Below are 21,807 nucleotides of genomic sequence, written 5' to 3' on the forward strand. Positions count from 1 at the left end.
TCTTCAGATTCATTCGTTAGAAAATCTGACGCGCTCGATATTTTTTCCATTACGGAAACTATCAGATTAACATATTTTCAGGTTTACGTAGGAAATTGATGATATCAATATCTGACGCGCTCGAGTATGTCCATGGAACAGTTTTTTTTAACATTTTTGACATTTTTTTCTTGCTATCATCTAAGCTTCGCAACCCAGTAGGTTTCAATGACGCTCGAATAAATCCCGAGTTTGCTTCCTCGCCTCCCAACTATTAAATATAAGGAGGTTTATGTTTGATAACTATATTTTTGAGGCCGTCGTGGCCCAGCGGCACAAAGATGGGACTGTAAAGCGACGGCTGTGGGTTCGATCCCCACTCGAGGAAGTGAAATATTTATTTACGTTTATATTTCCATTTTTTCGCTCTGTTGTCGAGGCATTACGCAGCGTTAAGTTCTGTCAAACCACTTAATTGTATAGTATTAAATACTATACGTGACATTTGATATATTTCTATTTGTAATTTCTTCATCTACGTACATATCAGTAACATAAACGACTTATGATAACTATCGTTACTTGATGATTCAACAGACGAGTCAGTTGAAAAAGATAAATAACAATCACTACTGTTAGACATCTTGATGTAACTAATAGCGTTATATATAAAAAGAAGAAAAATAATTATTATATTAATTAAATCAAATATACGTACTTAATTAAAATGTATACAAATAAATACAAGTAAAATATGACGAAAATATATAATGTAATATATATAAAAACATAATAATACGAAATATAATTACTTAACCTAACCTGCCCGCCAGTCTAAAAGAAAAAAAATTACAATTAACCACTATACTTAAAAAAGAAATAAAATAATATCACAACTGAAATCAATTACAAATACAAACAAAAAATAAATGGACATTCAGAATCTTTAAACATAGTTATCAAAAATTCTAAACGCAACTAATATTTATTACGTCTGTAAAATTACAGCTGTCATTCTCATTTGTCAGTACTAGAATCGAATCACAAGCAATATGTATTTCTCTTTATATATATATATATAAAAAAAAACTAAAATACAGAAAAAAAAAACAAAATTACATTTCACATAGTATACGCTAAAAAAAACGAATTTTGATTAAACAAATTGTCTCCTTACAATAACCTATAGTGAAGTGACAGTACAAAACTGCTTGAAAATTATAAATAAAGAAGATAACATAATCTCACTAGAGAGACATGAAAGACTAAATAATTAAGGATACACAATGAACATGAAGCTACTTATTTCTTTATAATTCTTTTGGCACTTGGATTCACAATTTTAGTAGTTTTGACATCCCTTGCCTCAGTGGACATGGTGGAGATTACTGAAGGAGCAGAAACAGAGTTAGGAATCATATCCATGTCAACTGTAGTTACAACCCACATTGCTTAGTTTCATCAGAACCTAACACTATTATAATACCATCCCGAGTCCAACACTTAGATACACCAAAACATTGATGCGCTGTTAAAAATGTTTTGTGGCAATATTTTGTTAGAAATTCTGACATTGAAAGGTACAGGAGTGAACCTTTCAAGTCTGTCTTAGCTAACCAAACTTTATTTTGCAAAGAGAAGTCCTTGAATTTGACAACAATTGCACAAGGTCATATGCATCACCACAGGATGGATTGTCCTGGAGATCCTGGGTTAAGTTGTTTGGCTGTGATAATTTTGATGTTGAATATTAGTTATAAATATATAAAATAAAATAAAAAGCCTTTTATTTCTTGCATCTTTAGTTAGTAGTTACATTTCATAAAATAAAAATACCTGTTTTACTTTTAGTGTTAGTATTATAGCTAGTAAATATACTGTTAGTTTTTATTATTTTCTTTTTTATGCATTTATTATACATAATCATTTGTTTATTTATCTATTTGTTACTGTTTTTCCATTATTGTTGTTATTATTAGTTACTTAACTTTATTAATTTACTTATTTATTATTATTTATTTATGTGTATATATATGATTTGATTTGATGTAAATGTATGTAATATGCAAGAACCCCTGTGAAGGTGAAGGCCTCCTCCAAAGATGTCAAGATATATATAATTGATCACTAGTCTTGTTAACTATTGATCATATAAAATCATTTATTTTTATCTATTCCAGGTTTAATAAGTTAAATAGGCGATTACACTCTTTAAACCAATTAAAAATTCATTGCAAATCAATGAAAATAAGTGCCCGAAAAGAAGTGGGATTATTTAAAAGAGTAATTAATAAAACTGGTGGTGGTGAAAGACCCCAAAATCCCACTAATGATGTTATTGAAATTAGTGACCTCTTAAATACTGTAGAATTATTAAGAGATGAAAACATTTATGATTCTGATGGAATTGTATGTATATTTAAATTAATGTTTTCCGTTGTGCTATGCATGTTGTCTTTATTTAGTGAGTAGCAAGTAGAAAACTCAGTATATAATATGTATAAGCGTTACTTATTTACATACAAGGCACATTAAACACTTGTCTAGTATTTCTGAACAGTTATGTATATAACATTTTTTTTCTTATAGATTATTACTGCATCATCAAATAAAAATGTAAGTGCCAGTGAGACACGAATCTTTATATTGAAGGTCAGTTAGTAATATGCAATATGAAGTAATATTGAGTACATAATATATTTTCTGTATCTACAGTACATAATGCATTTTTTTTCCTTTTCAGGATATTACTGAAAATGTTGTTGATTCAGACTTGGCTGTATGTGAAAACATACATTTGTGAAATGAGGAGGCTGGTGTAAGTTACTTTCATAAACAGTATATCAGTTAATAGTAAAGCAAAAAATATTGCATGTGAAATATGTATTAAAATGAATTTTCCTTTTTAGAGCATGAGCTTGGTAACTGTGGTAGAAGACCACATACCTACTACCAGCCAACAATCAAAAGACCCTGAACTTGCTGTCAGGCAAGATTTAATTGCATCTTCACATTCCAGATTTTACAAGACAATGTTGAAGAGAACACACAAATTTGAAACCAAAAACTCCAAAAAATGTATGTAAACATTTTATCTTTTGTTTACTTATCGAAAGACTAAGCAAATAGTGAATCTTATATTATTTCCATGTACAGATGCAAGTACATAAAAAAAAAGAAGAATCCTCAAAAGCATTTTGTTCTACAAAGGTAAATTAATATGAATGCAAAAGTTACACACTGTCTTGTGATTACTTGTTATTTATTAGTTATTTATGTGACAGTATTAAATTTTAAATTTTCAGGGCAATTATTTTTAAAAGATCAAGAATATCAAAAACGGATGGAGATATTAGAAGTAGAGTTGAATATCCAAAAAGAGAAATTAAGAAGCGCTATTATAGAGAGGGAGATTTTAGAAATAAGAAAGGCGAAAGAATTAATGTAAATTTTATTACATTACAACCATATATTTTTTTAAGTACATTAAATCCTGAGAATTATATTAAAAGTGTTTTATTCTTTATTGTGACTGCACATACAGACATCATTTTGTACCTAAATAAAATAGAAAAACAACTTGCATTGATATCAACAAATATTTATTATTTTATAGTTTTTTTGGCACAGAACAATAATTTTCCCTTATTTTTTCTTATTTTTTTAAAAATATTTTTTCTCCATACTCCAAAACACTTTTCAACACTGTTACAAGTATGTATATGAGCTCAGTTGTATAGTTTTTCTTTATTGGAAGCTGGATGCAATATTGGCGCGAATAGGTAAGGAATAGGTACAGGCATAACCTGAATCTCCAAATAGTCTCCCCTTAAACTCTCCTCTTTCAAATCTTTGTTTTATTCGAGACTCATTAAATATTCTAGAGTCATGTGTGCTGCCTTGCCAGTGTGCAACTATATTCATGATTTCTAAATTTGCATTTGAGACAATCTATAACAATGTATGCAAAATTAGTATGATATCATACAATTCTATAAAATTTTGTGTGGTAGAAACCTTTAATTAGTAATATGCTTCAGTAGCAGCAACAACAACTTACTTGCTAATTTATTGAACTGTATCCTTTCCTGTTTATGTAGTATTGTCCAATATGCCCTGAAATTTTTGGGATTCAACTTGTCTAAAGCCAAATATTGCATAAAAATCAGCAACCACACTATTTTGTTCACTGTCGGAGGCGGGCATTTTTGTCCTGTGTCCAATTATTGCCAAAGCAACTTGTTTACACACGAGGGATATTGTTGGCTGACTAAATCCACTCATCTCCTGCATCATCTTGAATCTGTAAAATAGATAAGTGGCATGGTTTCAAAATTTACTAGATTCCAACAATTCTATTATTAAATCTTTGTAACACAAAGTATAGCCATTTTTGTAAACAGGTTGTACTATATATGTGCAGTTGTTTAATAGGATAGAAGTCTGATGTACAAATAAATTCTTAGTTGAGTAGTATATTTACATCTATTAACACATTTAAGGTAAGTGACGGTAACTTCGTGATAGTACGTGGTTTCGTGAGTTTTGCTTCTGGCAAAAATAATAAGCAATTTAAGTATTATTTACGGAAACTATATATTGGTATATAATCTTTATACTTTCAACTGTCTAAAAACTAAGTAACAATATTTTAATGATAAAATTGAGCGTATAGCGACATTTTAAACGCAGAGTTGGCTACAAACTGCATTGTAACGTGTCTGCGATGCTTGCGACCGTAAGACTAGCGTAAGAATTTCTTAAGGTTGTAGAAAGACAAAGGTAAGTTATTCGAATAAAACATTGAATATATGCTTTTTTGTATTCTATAACAATACATTTTATTGAAAAAAAAAATAGATGGAAGCATAAAATTCTTTTAAAATTGCAATAAATCGATTCACGAAATAGCAGACATTTTATTTATCAAGTGTCCGCTATTTCGTGTTACTACCGAATTAGGGAAATCTTAGATACTTTTTAATAAATTTATATTTATGTTATAAATAAGATAATTTAAATTTAAAGATTAAAATCAGTTACTGTATTTATTAAAGTTTCTCGTGATCGAAATTCGGTATATGTTTTGTCCACTTAAATTTCCATATTACTATTTTAAAGGTAACCTGAATTGGTAATTTTAAGCTAAATTCGTATAGGTACTGCCAATGTAATTTTATTTTTTAATCAACCTATATAATTTATTTTTGTGTATTTTATCGAATATACGTGGTAGTTAATGATTACTTTACATAATGTAAAAAATACTGAATAAACAGAACTGCGGAAGTTACTAAAATCAGTAACACGAAATAAGATCCCCTACATTTCATTATTTTCTCTAACTTCGTGACAAATAAATCTACGTAAAATCAACACATTGACTTCTTTGTCTTTGTTAATAGTGTTTATCTTAGTCTTGTTATAAGTCTAAATAAAGATCTTTTAATTTTTTCAAGAATTTTTCAAGAATATAATATATACCTACTCAACACAAAACGCCGTACAAACTGGTTGCGAAAATATATAGTTCTATAAACTGGCATACCTAGCTTCAAAAAATTTAACTTGAATTTTGAGTTTTTTTATATATTTTTTATAAAAAAAATATATAAAAGTTCAAAAATGTAGTTTTTTTAAAACTGAGCTTATATAATTTGTAAATTATAAAAGTTGGGGCTACTCGTGGCGCAGGAGTACAAAGTGTGACTGTAAAACCGACTGGTTGTGGGTTCGATCCCCACTCGAGGAGATGAAAATAGGAATAGTATAGAAAATAGAAAATATTTATTTAAATTTATATTTCAGGCAAAGCGCGGCGTTGAGTTGTGCCACTTAACATGCTGTGACTCCGGAATTCCGCAGAAAGTGGGGAACGGAGTGTTTTAAAAACACTAGGTTCCTACCTATCTACCTACCTACCTACCTACCTAGGCCTATCCTGTTGTGTGCGGGATACAGCGTGAAGATGATTTAATTTGATTTGATTTTTTTTATAAAAGTTTTAATGTCGTTAAGCTGATCTACCTATTTTTTTTTATTTAAAAATTATTTACAATCAAAACCAATAAAGGTGTTAATTTTTTTTATTATAAAACCTCACTCGCGAGGTAAAAACTTGTGACCCGAAATAGGGGACACAAACTCACGAAGTTAGAAACAGAGCTAAATTTTATCACGAAGTAGGGTTCAAATTAGAGGTCCACAAATAAATTAATATAAAAATTAAGGTTAAGTTAAACCGCATAATTCACACATTAAATTACTGCCAAAAGACCCACTTTGATCACACTAAAATTTGCAAATTCATATAACCTTTAATACTGTATTTATAATAGTTTAAAGTTATGAGAGCCTTAAACTGCCGAACTCCCGTACATTTACCTTACATCTAATATAATGTATTAAACCTGATAGTTACTATTATACTACATATTTATTTATTTTAACTCAAACTTGGATGAATTAATCCCCTTCAAGCAAAAAAGTATATAAGAATTAAGCCGGGGATCTAGACTAATAATAGTTTAGTTTATTGAGATAGTTTATTTACCTCTCCACGAGCCCAAGTCCTTATTGCACCTAAAACTTTGAGGTGAGATGGTATAAAGCCTCCTCTTGCATCTCCAGCCAAATTATTTTTCCACATTTCAGTAATGTAATATGCAGTTGAACGCCTAAATTTATATTTACATTTAAACTCATCTTCTGTAAGATCTTCAAGGGTTATTGCGGGGTTTATACAATGATGATAATTATAATTTATATTATCCTCGTAAATGGTAATATTTCTTCTTCTATTATTGTCAAATCTCTATCCATTTTAATTTACAATAATTATAAATCAGACACAAGTAAATACTCGAATGAATGCCAAACAAATATGAAAAATTGAAAATGAATTTAGGTTATGTTTAGAATATATATCTCAAATCTCAATGGAAATTAGAAATATAGCACAAATCTATACTTTACTTACACTAGCGTTAAACCATGGGTCTCCGCGGAGTAACTTTTACTCCGGGAGTAAATTCGGATTAGTTAACTCCGTCCTTAGTACTAGTTTATTAATACCATAAAGTACTTAAGTTGGAAATAATAAAAGGCTTTATTATTAATTATTTATTTCAAACTGTTTAATTATAAATAGATTTATATTATTGTTATTTTATTATTACTTATTATTATTAATTACAAGTCATATATTACCTTAATTAAATGTGACAAGAAGGACATTACATGTCAACCTTGGTTGAGTTTTTCTTAGCCTTTACTGTTTATTTATATTAACTTTTGTGGTGAATCTTAAGAAGTTAGAAGTCTCATCGAAACATTCAGCGAATTGATTAAAGTGGACCAACAAAAGAGTCTTGGAATTACCTCCAAGACTCGGCATTAATAAATGTGTTAACTTTGAATTCCCGTAAGGTATATGAGACTGATTAGTTTGCAAAGACAATATAACTTCTGAAAGCTCAGAAAGAGATCTGTTAATATGTTTTGTTTCATCCATACTCTCTGTAGTTTTACCACTTTCCAATCCAGCTAAATCAACCAAATTTAAATTACTTGTGAATTTTTCTTTGAGTTTTTCATTAATTACTGATATTTTTATTTGGTTGACAAAGTGTGACCTAGAACTTGTTTGTCTGTTACGATGAGCAAATATTAGCAACCTGTTGAAATTGTGATAACTCCTAACTTCTTCTTCCTTCAAGTTTAAAACATTTAAGTCCATGCCGGTAGAGTTGACCAATTTAATGACACAACTCTCTTGAGCCTTACTGGTGTTTAATAAATCATAAATAATTTCATTATATATTTCCAAAAATGATGCTTTTACTGTTAATACCCAACCCATTCTTTTCAGATTATCTACACATGTGAATATCATATTTAGGGCTCGAGGAATAATACCATATTTTTCGGCCCCACAGCCACCTTCCATAGTATAGGTTTTACCATATGCAAATATACAAACATTGTAGCCATCTAGGGCAGATTGAACCATTGGTGATACATTAGCAAACACATCTTCCTGAGATGAACGGGGTTTAAAAATACCATTAAATGTGAATGAGTGTTGAGGTTTACCCTTTCTTGCTGAATTGTGAAGTTCAATTTTTTCCACTTCGATAGTACAAGCATCAACTACATTAAGCTTGTACTGAGGCTTTGTAATTTCAGACTCCAACGGAGGTCGCACTCTGCAATATACTTGTATGTTACCTTTAAGGTTCTGTATTGTATTTCTTAAAATCCGCTGATCCCTATACATATTTGCTAGTATATTTTGTAATGGTACCGATTCATTCTCAATTTTTGTATTTGCTACTAGTACATCTTTATGGTCTAGTCGCAATTTATCAAGTTCTGCAGATTTTTTTTTTGAGATGATCAACCAAAACTTTCAATGTTTCATTCTCTTCACTTTAAGTTTCATATCTGCGAGTCATATCTTTAATCTCCATGGTAAGTGCATGGTTTGCTAAAGATTTTACTTTTAAACTGTTGGTTACTTCTTCTAATAGTCTGGTTTTAGAAGCCAATTCTTCATTTTTTTGTTTTAAAATTTCATATTCAAGTTGTAAGGTTTCATTTGACTTTTTTGTTAGATCTTTTGAAGTATTAAGTCGCTCTTCTTTTAACATGTGTATTTCACCGATACTTTCTTTAATTGTTTCTAATATTTTTTCATTTTCATCTAATAGTTCCGAATGTTTTTCTTTTAGATCCCTTAATTCACTTTTAGTTGTTTTATGCTCTTCCAACAAGACTTTAAATCTAGCTTTATAGTCATAAGGAAGTATTTTACGAGCAACAGCAAGTTTCTTCTCTGCTTCTGCTACTTTGTTGGGAGCTCCCGCAGTCGGGGGAGCAGTGGTAAGCAGAGGTTGAGTATGATTTGTTAACAAAGCCACTGGGGACAATTTTTTAAGGTGGGGAGCTTCCACAGTTGTACGAATAGGGGTAAGCAGTGGTTTAGTATGATTTGTTAACAAAGCTTTTTTGTCGGCATCACTTTCATTTCAGGCAAACCATTTCCTATCGTTCTCGTTATGTTTTTCTTATCGTCATTTCTTAACACGAGTTTCTTTCCTTTAGATGAAGTATATCTTGGGATCTTGGACATCTGAAACGAATATTATAATCTTAATAAGTTTTATTTATAAAATAAAAGAAGTAAAAATGTATGAGTATTATTATTTAAACTTACCTTTAACTTTAAAATATCGTTCCATTCGTCAAGATAATAAACTAACGTTCCTAATTAATCGGTTCGGTTTTTTATTTATGGCGCTTCGAGCGTGCCTGTTGAGCACTATTCACTATTCACTAGATGAATGAGGAGAGAGAAAAAGAGATTATATTACACAATAGGAGAATGCATGTGACAAAGAGTCCTAATTAATAATGCTCCTCGTAATAACGGCTATACGGCTACCATTTAAAATTCGAGAATCTATGCTTTGGAACAGTGTTGCAATATACAATTTAAATATTAATATTGAAAAAGTTGATTTTTTTTTGTATGTTAATTATGGTGATTTTATCTATAATTTATTTATATTTTACCATAATAAATAATAGTAAATATGTCAAGCAAATGATAAAGTTCTATTTATATAATTATTCTTTATGTATGATGAACTAATTATTGTCTAGTTCAAATTCGTAAAAGTAGAAACATTTACTAATATAATTAATTGAAATATTTTTTACAAGTACGAGTGTATTAACTTCTAAAGTAGTAAGCTTAATCCTACTTAAAAATCTTGTAAAACATCAACACAAGTTGATGAAACTGTTTGTTTCGCTATAAAAAATAATGAAATCTCGAGGTCTTCTTCTTCTGGAGGCAATCTTGCAGTTAGCTGTAACTGCAAGATTAAGGTTCCTTACTTTATTAAATTAGTAATTATATGTGACCGACCGTTGAACATTCATTTAAACATATACAATATACACAAGTCAACGGCTAAGCCAAGTTTAAAGTATGGATACTGTCTTTAAAATAATAGTGTTAGTGTCGGAAATAATTCAGATTAGTAAATAAATTATTGTGTCGGCAGCAATAAATTCAAATGTTGCGCTTGAGGCCTGCGCAGCATAGTGTTGCCAAGCTATCGATAGTTTTGCAATAGATAGTTTTGATCTATAAAATCCTATGCGCTCGATCCAACGATCGGTAGTATCGAAACTATTGATAGTTCAAAAGGGTACAATACTATCGGACAATGCAATACTATCGATATTATCGATAGTATCGTATCTCCCAGTCAGAATAGTATCGATACTATCGATGTACCGCAGCGCGCACTTTTATTGATTTTCTGTTTAGCTCGTACGTAGGCTTTGCTCGCCTTGTTTTAGCATTTTACTTTTTATTTATTATTTGTAATATTTGAAAAATATTATTTTATATTACTTTCTTTGTGTGTAATTTATATTCTAAATTGTAACTATTTTTGTGAAATTGTGAGGCTAATATCATTGATTGTTACGGCTATGAACAACTCTGCGGCTAAAGTAAGTACAATGAATGTATTGTCAATATTCTTAAAATTAATAGAACTTTCCTTGGCTGTAATAAATAATCTAATATTAAAATGTTTCTTTAAAAATCCTAATCATAACTTATGTTCTAAAATATTATATCAGATTACAAAATGTTCGGTTCAGTTCTTTTATTATGGCTTTCTGAGTTACAAAATGTTATTAGAGTACCTTTATTTTGAATGTTTATGACCTATCCTGACGGCAATGGCTTTGTTTGCCACATTGATTGATCTGCGTGGTAGGGTGATGCAGAAGAAGGTGCTTTGTTAGTTTTTATTCAGGTTGTTCAGATAAACATAACAGAAAATTTTAACATTCAATTTGTCGTAAATTTTAATAAAAAGCAATTTAACTAAAGTACAAAGACACAATATACAATACTGTCTCACTAAAGACATGAGATAACAATGAAAATGCAAAAAATCTGTTTTTCAAATTGAAATAATAGAAATCTACAATCCACCACAGTTGTGGTATTGATAGATTCTGAAAAATGAATCTCAAGAGCAGACTGCCAAAGCAGATTGATATGTTGTTCAAATGTCAACAGTATTAATTTCCTCAATAAAATAGGATTGTAAAATTTGTATATAATTATAATTATTATAACAACAAATAGGCTGGCAAAGCCTACAGCTCCTCTGCTGTTACATGGGGTTTTCGTCAGCGGAGTTCACTTACCACCAGGTGACCTGTGTGCTTGTTTGTTTTTCCCAACCATAAAAAAACAAAGATAATTTATAATAATGCAAAGAATTAATAGTCGGTAAACATTCTGCACCCAATTAAATCTTCCCATAGGACACCTGTTAAATTGAAATTGCCATTGTCCTTATATCTTGCAAAAAAATATAGGTGATTCTACAATAAGAGGTAACTTGAGCGGCAATTAGTTAATATACAGATTTTATTCTATAAGTTGCTAATAACGTCACGATTAAATGTAAAAAAAAAATAAAATAAAAATATTTATTTTCAGTTTGACATAGTATATAGCTACATAGAAAGTAATGAGACCAACCTAGTAAGTAACTAGTATAATACTAGTACTTGTAATAGGAGGCTCTGCTCTTCCATAACACTTCATACATTTGTTATGGAAACAAAAACAAAAACAAATGGGATATAATTAAATGTCTAATTAAAGTATATTTTTTTGAAATTCCTTACAAAGTATAAAGTACTTACCCTGGCCTGTCCCTCTGTCGGTTTCAGCTTAATTTCCAAACGAAACATATCTTTTTTGTGTCAGTAATTAAAGTAAAGTATGTTAAATACAAATTTCAATAAATATATTTAAATATTAAGGAAAAATAGAACAATATTTATTTATTTTCAGTATTTTTTAAACTTTAATTTTGTCCCACTTTTTTTGGATAGCTACCCTAGCAAATTTCATAATTCTAGTACAAACACAAATATAAAACGGCCATATTCTAAATAGCTCTCTATGTCTTCTATCGACGTGAAGTTTGTAATGCAAAAACATGAAACGAATTAAAATTTTTCAATGGTTTAATTGTTTAGGTCATAAACATTCAAATTAAAATGATTATAAAAATTTTTCAATGGTTTAATTGTTTAGTATGAGTCTTAATAAGTTTCTTAAATGCTGGGTCTATTTTTTACTCTTATTTATTTATATTAGTGGATGTTTTTTTTACTATTATAATATGTTATTTAAATATTTTTATTTCTTCTTTTTGGTATGGAGGTAAAGCATGGTTTCCCGACACTTTTCCCCCCTACCTGCCACAATTAAGATTTTTTTAAGATTAAGATTTTTTTTGAGATTCACACTATACCGCATACAGTGTGAATCTGAAAAAAAATGTAGCGCATTTTAGATGGAAGGGTCCTTTGGAATTAATTTTGTTCTATGGTTGTAATATTTTCATTTTAATAATGGTTACATATAACAGGATTTTTTCTTGTTTTCATTGCACCAGGCCAATTAACACAGGGGAAGCGATTTTAAGATTGTGGATTTTATTTTACATTTGAGTTCCTAATAACATTTTTTTTAAATATCTTCCAAGTTCAGACACCAACCCTCTTACAATTTTATTATCTATATCTATATATATAAAAGGACTTGTCCTCACTGACTGAGGTAAGACGCACGCATAGCCGTAACCGCTGTGCGTAGAAACATGAAATTTGGGCAGATGTTTACTTTCGTAATCTGGACATCCACTAAGAAGGGATTTTGAAAAATTTTAACCCTAAAGGGGTGAGATAGGGGTTGAAAGTTTGTATGGAAAAAAATTTAAATCGGCACCGATTTTTATAAAATTTGAAATTTAGATTTTTAAAAGTATTTAATTGAACACGTATTTCATCGTTTTTTAGAAGTCTCCCCCTAAGGGTACAAATAAGGGGTTGAAAGTTTGTATGGAAAAATCTTTAAAACGCCACCGATTATTATAAAATTTGAAATTAAGACTCTTAAAAATATTTCATTGAACACATGTTTCATGGGTTATTAGAATTCACTCCTAAATACGCAAGCGAAGCTGCGCGCGTCCGCTAGTATATATATAAAAGGACTTGTCCTCACTGACTGAGTTAAGACGCACGCACAGCCGTAACCGCTGATGGTAGAAACGTGCAATTTGGTCAGATGTTTACTTTCGTAATCTGGACATCCACTAAGAAGGGATTTTGAAAAATGTTAACCCTAAAGGGGTTAAATAAGGGTTGTAAGTTTGTATGGAAAAAAATTGAAATCGGCACCGATTATTATAAAATTTGAAATTTAGATTTTTAAAAGTATTTAATTGAATACGTGTTTCATCGTTTTCCAAAATTCTTACCCTAAAGGTGCAAATAAGGGGTTGAAAGTTTGTATAGAATTTTATTTAAATCAGCACCAATTTTTATAAAATTTGAAAGTTAGACTCTTAAAAATATTTAATTGAACATGTGTTTCATGGTTTTCTAGAATTCACCCCCTAAGGGCGCAAGTAAGGGGTTGAAAGTTTGTATGGAAAAATCTTTAAATCGCCACCGATTTTGATAAAATTAGAAATATAGACTCTTAAAAATATTTAATTGAACACATGTTTCACGGTTTATTAGAATTCACCCCTAAATAAGCAAGCGATGCTGCGCGCGTCCGCTAGTAATTATATATATGATTAAAATATTTTTTCTTCTTTAAATAAAATAAAGCATATAAAAATATGGTTTACTTAAAAAAAAAACATTTGCTTAATTGGTTTAATATTTTTAAAAAACAAATTCTCTTATCCATCAATATGACTTTAGAGGAGTTTTATAAATTTAGGTTATTAGTACAGTTGTCTTTTATTTTATATTTAAAAATTTAGTTGGATATTTTAATATTACCTATATGTTTGAATTTTTTTTAGGTTGGTGAAATATTCAAAGAGGCTAGTAATGCTTTCAACTTATTATCAGAAATGACAATGTCCTTACATCCTATGGGAGATACGCAGCCTGGGTATGTTAACAATAAGTTTTTGTTTTCTTAATTTTTTTTTTTGTAATTTAATTGATTGATCTGTGTGTCCAATTTTATTTATTCATATACTTTGACATCATAGTTCTTTTAAATTTATTCTTACTATTTTAGAGGAAAGTGGACTGAAGAAGAAATGGAGATGCTGCGTGGCTGTGTACATCGATTTGCCGTAGATTTAAACAAATTGAGCCATCATATTAAAAGTCGGACAGTGTTAGTATTTATTTATTCCTCTACATATATTAAATTTTTGTGAAATATTTTTGCATTACAACTTTATAAATTCAATTTGATTTGTACTAATCTTCTTTTTTTAATAATAAAGCCTTTTATTATTAAAATAATACTAATAATACTATACTAATCATTTACTGAACATTTATTTTATTGTTATATAGCAGGCAAAAGAAACCTAGTGTTAGGAACTGTTCCCCATATCCTATCCAATGTCTGCAGATTGGATGTAGATTGGTGGAACTGAATGCCGCTCCTTTTCTTATTATCAGAGCATGCAAAAAAAATGCATTTAGTGAGAAAAAACCTAAAATCATCGATGTATTTACAGTTGGGCACCGTGCCTGTGCACAATTCATAATTATAATATATATTTTTTTATTCATTAGTTCTTGAAAGAATTTCTAAATATATATCAAACCATTGCACTCACAAGTAATAATTAACATATTACAGTACCCAAATTCGTACAACATTGAGGAAGAAAGCGTTTGAAGATGCAGGTATACCAGTCAGGCAGGTAAGCAGCACCGTCACCAGCCACACTCCACCACAGGTACCCTCGATGACCCAATCCAACCCAGGGTTAGGAAAAAATGCAGAGGTTCAAATCTTCACTAACTAATTCACTTTTTCTTTTATTTTTAATATTTTTATATATTTATCTAGTTGTTGTGCTGTCCCTTTTTTATTTTATTTCAGTTAGTGAAGTTTGAATTTTTTTAACTTTGCCTCACATTCTTGTTCTGTATGTAATTATTAACACAAATGTTTGATATCTAATATATTAATTTATTTTTTTTATCAAAATTACAACACATACATCCTATGAATTACGAAACATACAAATATAATAAATATACTTTATAATTAATTTTTTTTTTGTAACATAATATACGTAAATAAAAAATAACAGTTTAGTTGCCATTGAATATTTATGGAATCAAAGATTATAGTTTTAAGTAAGTGGGGCAAAGTACTATTATTTACACTTTTATGCTTATTTCACCCTAAGCACGATGTCTTAGCCTGAGCATGTTGTTAGCATAGACAATGTTTGCCTTTTATTGTTATTCTAACTAATTATTTGAATTTTAAAACAATTTTTTATGTAGTAATATTATTATTTTTAATTATTTAAAATATAATTTAATGAAAGAAGAAATTTTGTTGATATTTTTATCTATTTTCGAATAATATCTTTACTGCCTATAGTAGTTATAATTTCAATATTGTAATAACAAAATGGTAAACTTCTTATACCCTGAGATCCGGCCGTTGAATCCTGCATATACGAGTTTTCTTAATTAAACCTATATTAATGAATAATACATGATTAGTAGAACAGATTACACCTGGGTTGCCTGGAAGAATCCTGCCGCAATCACCTTTAATTACATTTTTTCGTAACTCGTTTTTGGAGAAAATTGCAGCAATACGTTTTTTATATGAATCGCACATCATTTGAAAGATAATCGCATAAGAAATTGGAAAATTAAGGGTTGCCAGCTCTCAGTCTGCCGCAAGTCTAGGGTTGTCTGGTTTAAACATGTCACTAAATGTTAATAATTTGCACTCATGTGTTTTTTTAATGAATTATATATCAAATTAAAGATTTTTTTTTTCTGAACACTATAAAACAGGGTTGCCTGGAAAATTCCTGCCGCAAACAGGGGTTGCCAGCGTTTGAAATATTTTATTCCGGTTCCGTTTGACTATGAGAATAGACGATGAAATGCGCGGTCTGCCTTATGTTTTAAAGTAAAATATTATATAATAGAAGGTCAATCTTAAAATCAATGTTTATTCTAATTGTTCACCTGTTGATGTTCATTCATCATTTTTTTTAAATAGTGACACAATGCACAGTTATCATTTACAGTGTTACAAAAAGTTCATTGTTTTAAAACAAAAATATAAAAAAGTATTTTTTAATTATTTTCTAATGCAAAACGTAAGTATACTTTAATATTTAATATTATATAGTTTAATAAAATGTAGACAATTGCCGTGGGAGTTGCCCACGGCCACAATTGTCTACATTTTATTATATGAGGCAACGCCTCAGTTTTGATTATACTAAGTTAGGGACGTTAGTGAGTGATTACGTTTTATTATAATTATAAGAACAATTCTTTCAGACCTAAATACCTTAAAAACTATCAGCATAGACGGAGAAGTTCTTGCTAGCGACATTTTTTTATCTATATTTTTTAATAGTTTTTATTAGTTGAATAGTTTTCATTTACTTTGCAAAAACGTAAATATTCGTACCAAAAAGATGGGTGCTATAGTTCTTTCTACGGATACGGACGGCGTTGTCAAATCAAACAAGCAGAGGGCGAAGAGAGAGAGAGAGATTGTTTATTGAAATGTAATTTTCCACATTTTCTTAATTAATAAAAAAATATCCGCGATAATTGTCACCTCTCATTATATTAAGGAAACGTTGTAATTAATACCTTACAGTAGATCGATATTTGTAAACATTTACTTAATTAGATAATTTAGTTGTTTTAAAAGGGTTATTTAACTAAATATTATTATTTATTAAATAAATTCTGCGAAGACTCAATATTATGGATTATTATTTTACTTGAAAAATAAGAATGATTTCATCTTTAAATAGTTTTCTGCGTGTACTTAATATGATTAAAATCATCATTTAACAGGTGAACAATTAGAATAAACATTGATTTTAAGATTGACCTTCTATTATATAATATTTTACTTTAAAACATAAGGCAGACCGCGCATTTCATCGTCTATTCTCATAGTCAAACGGAACCGGAATAAAATATTTCAAACGCTGGCAACCCCTGTTTGCGGCAGGAATTTTCCAGGCAACCCTGTTTTATAGTGTTCAGAAAAAAATAAGCTTTAATTTGATATATAATTCATTAAAAAAACACATGAGTGCAAATTATTAACATTTAGTGACATGTTTAAACCAGGCAACCCTAGACTTGCGGCAGACTGAGAGCTGGCAACCCTTAATTTTCCAATTCCTTATGCGATTATCTTTCAAATGATGTGCGATTCATATAAAAAACGTATTGGTGCAATTTTCTCCAAAAACGAGTTACGAAAAAATGTAATTAAAGGTGATTGCGGCAGGATTCTTCCAGGCAACCCAGGTGTAATCTATTCTACTAATCATGTATTATTCATTAATATAGGTTTAATTAAGAAAACTCGTATATGCAGGATTCAACGGCCGGATCTGTCTATTATTTAACACGATGCATGTTAATTAATGTTTTTTTTTAATTTTTTTTTTAAGATTAGTACTATATCAATTCTAGTGTGAAGATGTATTATTAATAAACACCAGTTTGATTATTAAGGATATTCGGATACCGTTTTTCGTATTTTTTATTACATGTAACATTCCTTAATAACAACAATTGCCTTTATCATAGAATATAGCAACATGTCATGAAATTTTGTACCTCTTCCTACCCTCCCCACTTGTTACACAATACACTTGGACTTAATTTTAGTATCCATATATTGTGCTTACAATATTTGAAATATTTTTTTTTGAATGCTAACTAAAATTGATTTAAGTACTTATCTATGAAAGTCTAGTCTACTAGATATCTATATCTATGTGGGAGTTTTGGTATTACAGTGATATGTAACAATATTTTTTATTATATCTTTGTTTATAAGTTTCCTAAAAACTTTTATTTAAAAAGTATAAACCCTATATTCTTATACTTATATTATTCTATGTATTGTAAATGTGAGTGCGTTGTAAATATTAGATCGGGGCAAAAGTATTTTCGTACTGTTCATACTAAGGAAAATATGTCTTTATATTTAACCTCATCTTTCACATTAAAATTTCTAGACTTGAAACGCTTGAACATTTGTTTATTCGCGGCGTTCGTCGCATTTTTACCTTTTTTGTAATAAAACTTTAAAATCGTCTTGCTTGCATGAAAAACAATTGGAGACAGGCGGGAACTTTTTTTTTATTTATTGCATTTTTAGAATGTCACATTTAAGGATATTAAAATCAGCCAGTTACTTTCAGTACAGCCAAAGAGGTTTGATTACTAATAATATATTCAAAATACGAAAATACTTTCTTATCCCCCGACCTATTATTTTCAAAAACATAAAAAGAAAGAAGGATGCTTAAAAATGTATCCAACAAGTGATTATATTATTTTAACTTCTCGCTGTATCTCACAAATAGCAGGGTAGGCAGAGGGAACCTAGTGTCAAGACACTTCGTTCCCTTCGCACTGCCCAATTTTCGAAACATTGCGTGTTGAGTGGCGAAACTGGACGATGCGATTTGTCGTTTTACTAGTGCGAGAGAATTAAAATAACTCATTCCGAGAGGGAATCGAACCAATAACACCGTCGCACTTAAAGGCAGATGCTGTGCAACAACGGTCTCAATTGATTATTATTTATGTTGTTTTTTTACCACACTCTTCTTTATTGTTTCTCTTTTTAAGATTTTGTTGAAATGTACATTTATGTATATAATTTGAGCATGTGAAGTTGGTTAAACAATTAACGATATTAAGTTTTTTCATGGTCTTAAATGTTATTTTTAATTAAAGTGAAACAAACAGAAGTGAAGTGAAAGTATGAGCCATCCATAATATTTTATTTAATACACGACATATTCCACATTCCACAGGTCACACTAAATATGTTAAACGCATCAGAAAACGAAGTAGACGTAGAGGGATTAAGCGGGGACGTCAAGTTGGAGTTCGAAGGCAACGATGAGGTGGCCACCTGAAACATGTTCAGCTTCTCTTACTTCTAAACGGGTCGATGTCTTAAAATTCAACACTGAAGCGTAAATATTGAAATTTGTTCCGCGAAGGGCTCTATACTAATAATATACTGTGACTGTAACATACAAGTGTCTCTGTAAGGGACATTCGGATCAAATTCAGATGTAATACAGTAAATTTGAATTTACTTATTTACTTTACCTTCATAAAAAGTCTATAAGAAAAAGAAGAGGGTTTTCTTTCTTTTTGGTTTGGAACTTAACTTTACGCATCAGTGACCCGCAAGGCTTTTATGGCTTGAGATCATTGTGAATATTATGTTAATTAACTAATTAATTTTATTTTTTTATTATTTTTATTTTCAGTTATAATTATATATATACTTAATCTATTTAAAGTGTTAATGTTTTTTTTTATTGTTATGAATATGTTACATATCTCAAGCCAAATAAACCTAATCGAAGACCCGTACGAAAAGTGAGAAGTACAGAAAAGTGAACATAAAATACTTATCTATTTATTATTATATTTTGTTTGCAATTTTAACTCGTGTACAATAATATAAAATGGCTCCTTCAGTTATTTTGAACGGATATTTAACGCTAAAACAAATTTAAATATATTTTTTAAGTTGGCTCCTGCCAACGATCCATCAGCCACGTGCACATCGAGAGAGCGCACTGATAGGGCGTCATCCCAAAGCGACGCGCACCAGTGCGTCCCCGCCGGTGTGTCAAGTGGCCATTCGCATGATTAAGGAAAAATTTTTGGCTGTTAACCAAAAAATTTTCTGTGCTTTTGTGGAAGGAAAGCTTTTGTGCTCTTAGGAAAGGCGTTTGACAGAGTTGTAAGAGCGAAATTATGGAAGATACTACCCCGGTACAATGTGAACGGCCCCTTGCTGCAGGCTGTAAAGCCTCTTTACAGAGATCACTCAGTCTGCGTGCAAGTAGGACCTGACATGTCACCTTGGTTTGACATCCAATCGGGTGCTAAACAAGGTTGCGCCATGTCAGCTTGGTTGTTCAATTTGTATTTGGATAACTGTCTCTAAGGAGTGAAACCAAGTGATGTGGGAGTGAAAGTAGATGACTTGAATGTGAATTGCCTGCTGTACGCAGATGATGCAGTGCTCATTGCATCATCAGAATGCGAATTGCAGGCATTGGTCACCAGTCTGAAAAAAGGGTGTGAAAATAATGGTCTAATCCTGAATGCGAGTAAGATAAAGGTTCTGGTATTTGAAAGAAATGAAGAGAGGACGAAATGCAATGTCAGTGTGAATGGTAAAATATTAGAACAACTGAATGAGGTGGTATACTTGCCAAGAAGATACGCGCTAAAGTCGCTGGTCGTACCGCACGAACGTTTGTGCTACAAGAGTCGCTAGTATTTGAATTATGAAACACCTTTGCGGATATAGTGGGCGGAAAAAGTGAAAATAAATTTATTTTTATGTTTAAAACATCTATAATGACTTGTTAGATCTAAAACAAGCATTAGACCACAAGTACTAAGTCATGACGCCCTTCTAGTATTAAGAACCCATGGCATCTTTATATAACGGAAATTATGGCTGTTATGATCGGGATATCTGTTGTAAGAACGTCACAGCACAGATAGCACCAATGGATGGGTATCTAAATGCTGGTCTCCGACCAGCTCGGGGTTTATCCTCGGGTTAGAAGGACTGATGTTGGATCTGCATTTTTAGGAAGACATTCTAGAAAGTGCAAGGATGCTCGCCAGCCCGCTCTGGTGGGTCGCTTAAGTTCGTTATATTTATATTTTTTGTTTTATTTTTACCAAATTTGTAATGACACACCTTGGTCACTAATCTGCTAAATATCCTTTTCCAAATCATTCAAATTATCCCTTATCCCAAACATCCTTACATTAATACTCTATTTTTATATACTTTTTACATTGACGTAATGTATACTAATTGTAATATATCTTTGATATTTGTACTAATTATATTTAAAAGCATATTAAATATGATTTTCCTATTAGCTTCTTAATAAATCGATTTTGTGAATGCTGAGAAAATGTATGCAATTGGCTCTCGGCTCTCTATTTGGTTAGCTTGGAGACAATGCCAAACTAACCAAATATAATATAACTCCAACAAAATATTATTTTGTACAACGTACGTGTTATATAACGTTCAGTGTCACAGGCGGATAACTTATTTAGTATTATAATGTGTCCGTCTTATAGACGACCGAGCTCCACAAAATGCTTGCACTTATTATTCCATAGTGGAGTAAATAAGTCGTAGGTTAAGTTAGATTAATTTAGGTTTAAATAGATTACTGGGTTTCTAACATTTCAATGTTAAATGAAACGCTGCTTTCAAGTAGTAGTCTTAGATATACTTAGTTTAGTTTTAGATATAATTTGTACTTTCATTTATAATTTTATCAATATAAGTTTATCTATAAAAATCGTATTTTTCTTAACCCTCCAACTGCAGCCCTCGTAACTTACGTCAAAACAGAGAATTTAAGACTTTAACATTCTCACAGAATGTGCTCGTATTATTCCGTACCTACTTGACAATTCCAAGAAGTGTATGGTTACAAGCTATATTATTGAAATCTTTAATTAATAAGGTGAAGATGTACTTATGTAGGTACTCTTCGTTAATATTATTTCGCAAAACTGTCTTGCATAAATATGAGACGTTTTTTTTTACTTTCATGTTAAGGTTCCAGAATATAGGTAAAAATTCCTCGAGTAGGGATCGATCGCCTGGGCGTTACAGTCACACTACGTCAC

The 21,807-nt window shown here is 30.4% G+C and overlaps 2 protein-coding genes and 1 pseudogene across 8 annotated transcripts; 2 read left to right on the top strand and 1 right to left on the bottom strand.

Moving 5' to 3' along the window:
* The first annotated feature begins 977 nt into the window (after positions 1–977).
* LOC146527119 (uncharacterized) lies at positions 978–3,484 on the top strand. Of its 5 annotated transcripts, none has more exons than XM_085206443.1 (7): positions 978–1,691; positions 2,160–2,388; positions 2,569–2,631; positions 2,723–2,797; positions 2,889–3,057; positions 3,136–3,189; positions 3,285–3,484. In XM_085206443.1, the coding sequence occupies exons 1-4, from the start codon at positions 1,654–1,656 to the stop codon at positions 2,780–2,782; spliced, it is 390 nt and encodes a 129-aa protein (XP_085062569.1). In that variant the 5' UTR covers positions 978–1,653; the 3' UTR covers positions 2,783–2,797; positions 2,889–3,057; positions 3,136–3,189; positions 3,285–3,484. The 5 variants fall into 5 exon arrangements, with proteins under 5 accessions (XP_085062569.1, XP_085062566.1, XP_085062567.1 ...); XM_085206440.1 differs by having other exon boundaries at positions 2,999–3,057; XM_085206441.1 differs by having other exon boundaries at positions 2,889–3,189.
* Positions 3,485–7,086: 3,602 nt separating this feature from the next.
* Positions 7,087–9,112, bottom strand: LOC146527120 (protein claret segregational-like; annotated as a pseudogene).
* A 1,100-nt stretch (positions 9,113–10,212) lies between these two features.
* On the top strand, positions 10,213–21,473 carry LOC146527121 (BPTF-associated chromatin complex component 1-like). Of its 3 annotated transcripts, none has more exons than XM_085206825.1 (5): positions 10,213–10,509; positions 13,914–14,005; positions 14,138–14,239; positions 14,717–14,864; positions 18,924–21,473. In XM_085206825.1, exons 1-5 carry the CDS (start codon positions 10,489–10,491, stop codon positions 19,026–19,028), a joined length of 468 nt encoding a protein of 155 aa, XP_085062951.1. In that variant the 5' UTR covers positions 10,213–10,488; the 3' UTR covers positions 19,029–21,473. The 3 variants fall into 3 exon arrangements, with proteins under 3 accessions (XP_085062951.1, XP_085062952.1, XP_085062953.1); XM_085206826.1 differs by having other exon boundaries at positions 10,215–10,509; positions 14,717–14,816; XM_085206827.1 differs by having other exon boundaries at positions 10,222–10,509; positions 14,717–14,780.
* Positions 21,474–21,807: the final 334 nt, after the last annotated feature.

This window comes from Heliconius melpomene, chromosome 21, assembly GCF_056956725.1.
Source record: "Heliconius melpomene rosina isolate 202511_hmr_F chromosome 21, ASM5695672v1, whole genome shotgun sequence".
Classification (NCBI taxonomy): Eukaryota; Metazoa; Arthropoda; class Insecta; order Lepidoptera; family Nymphalidae; genus Heliconius; species Heliconius melpomene.

Bases quoted from the DNA above. Each gene is read 5' to 3' on its own strand.
- LOC146527121 (XM_085206825.1), top strand. From the start codon at position 10,489: ATGAACAACTCTGCGGCTAAA. The intron at 10,510-13,913 runs GTAAGTACAATG...AATTTTTTTTAG, and splicing joins TGAACAACTCTGCGGCTAAA to GTTGGTGAAATATTCAAAGA. The intron at 14,240-14,716 runs GTTAGTATTTAT...AACATATTACAG, and splicing joins CATATTAAAAGTCGGACAGT to TACCCAAATTCGTACAACAT.
- LOC146527119 (XM_085206441.1), top strand. From the start codon at position 1,654: ATGCATCACCACAGGATGGATTGTCCTGGAGATCCTGG. The intron at 1,692-2,159 runs GTTAAGTTGTTT...TATCTATTCCAG, and splicing joins GATTGTCCTGGAGATCCTGG to GTTTAATAAGTTAAATAGGC. The intron at 2,632-2,722 runs GTCAGTTAGTAA...TTTCCTTTTCAG, and splicing joins CACGAATCTTTATATTGAAG to GATATTACTGAAAATGTTGT.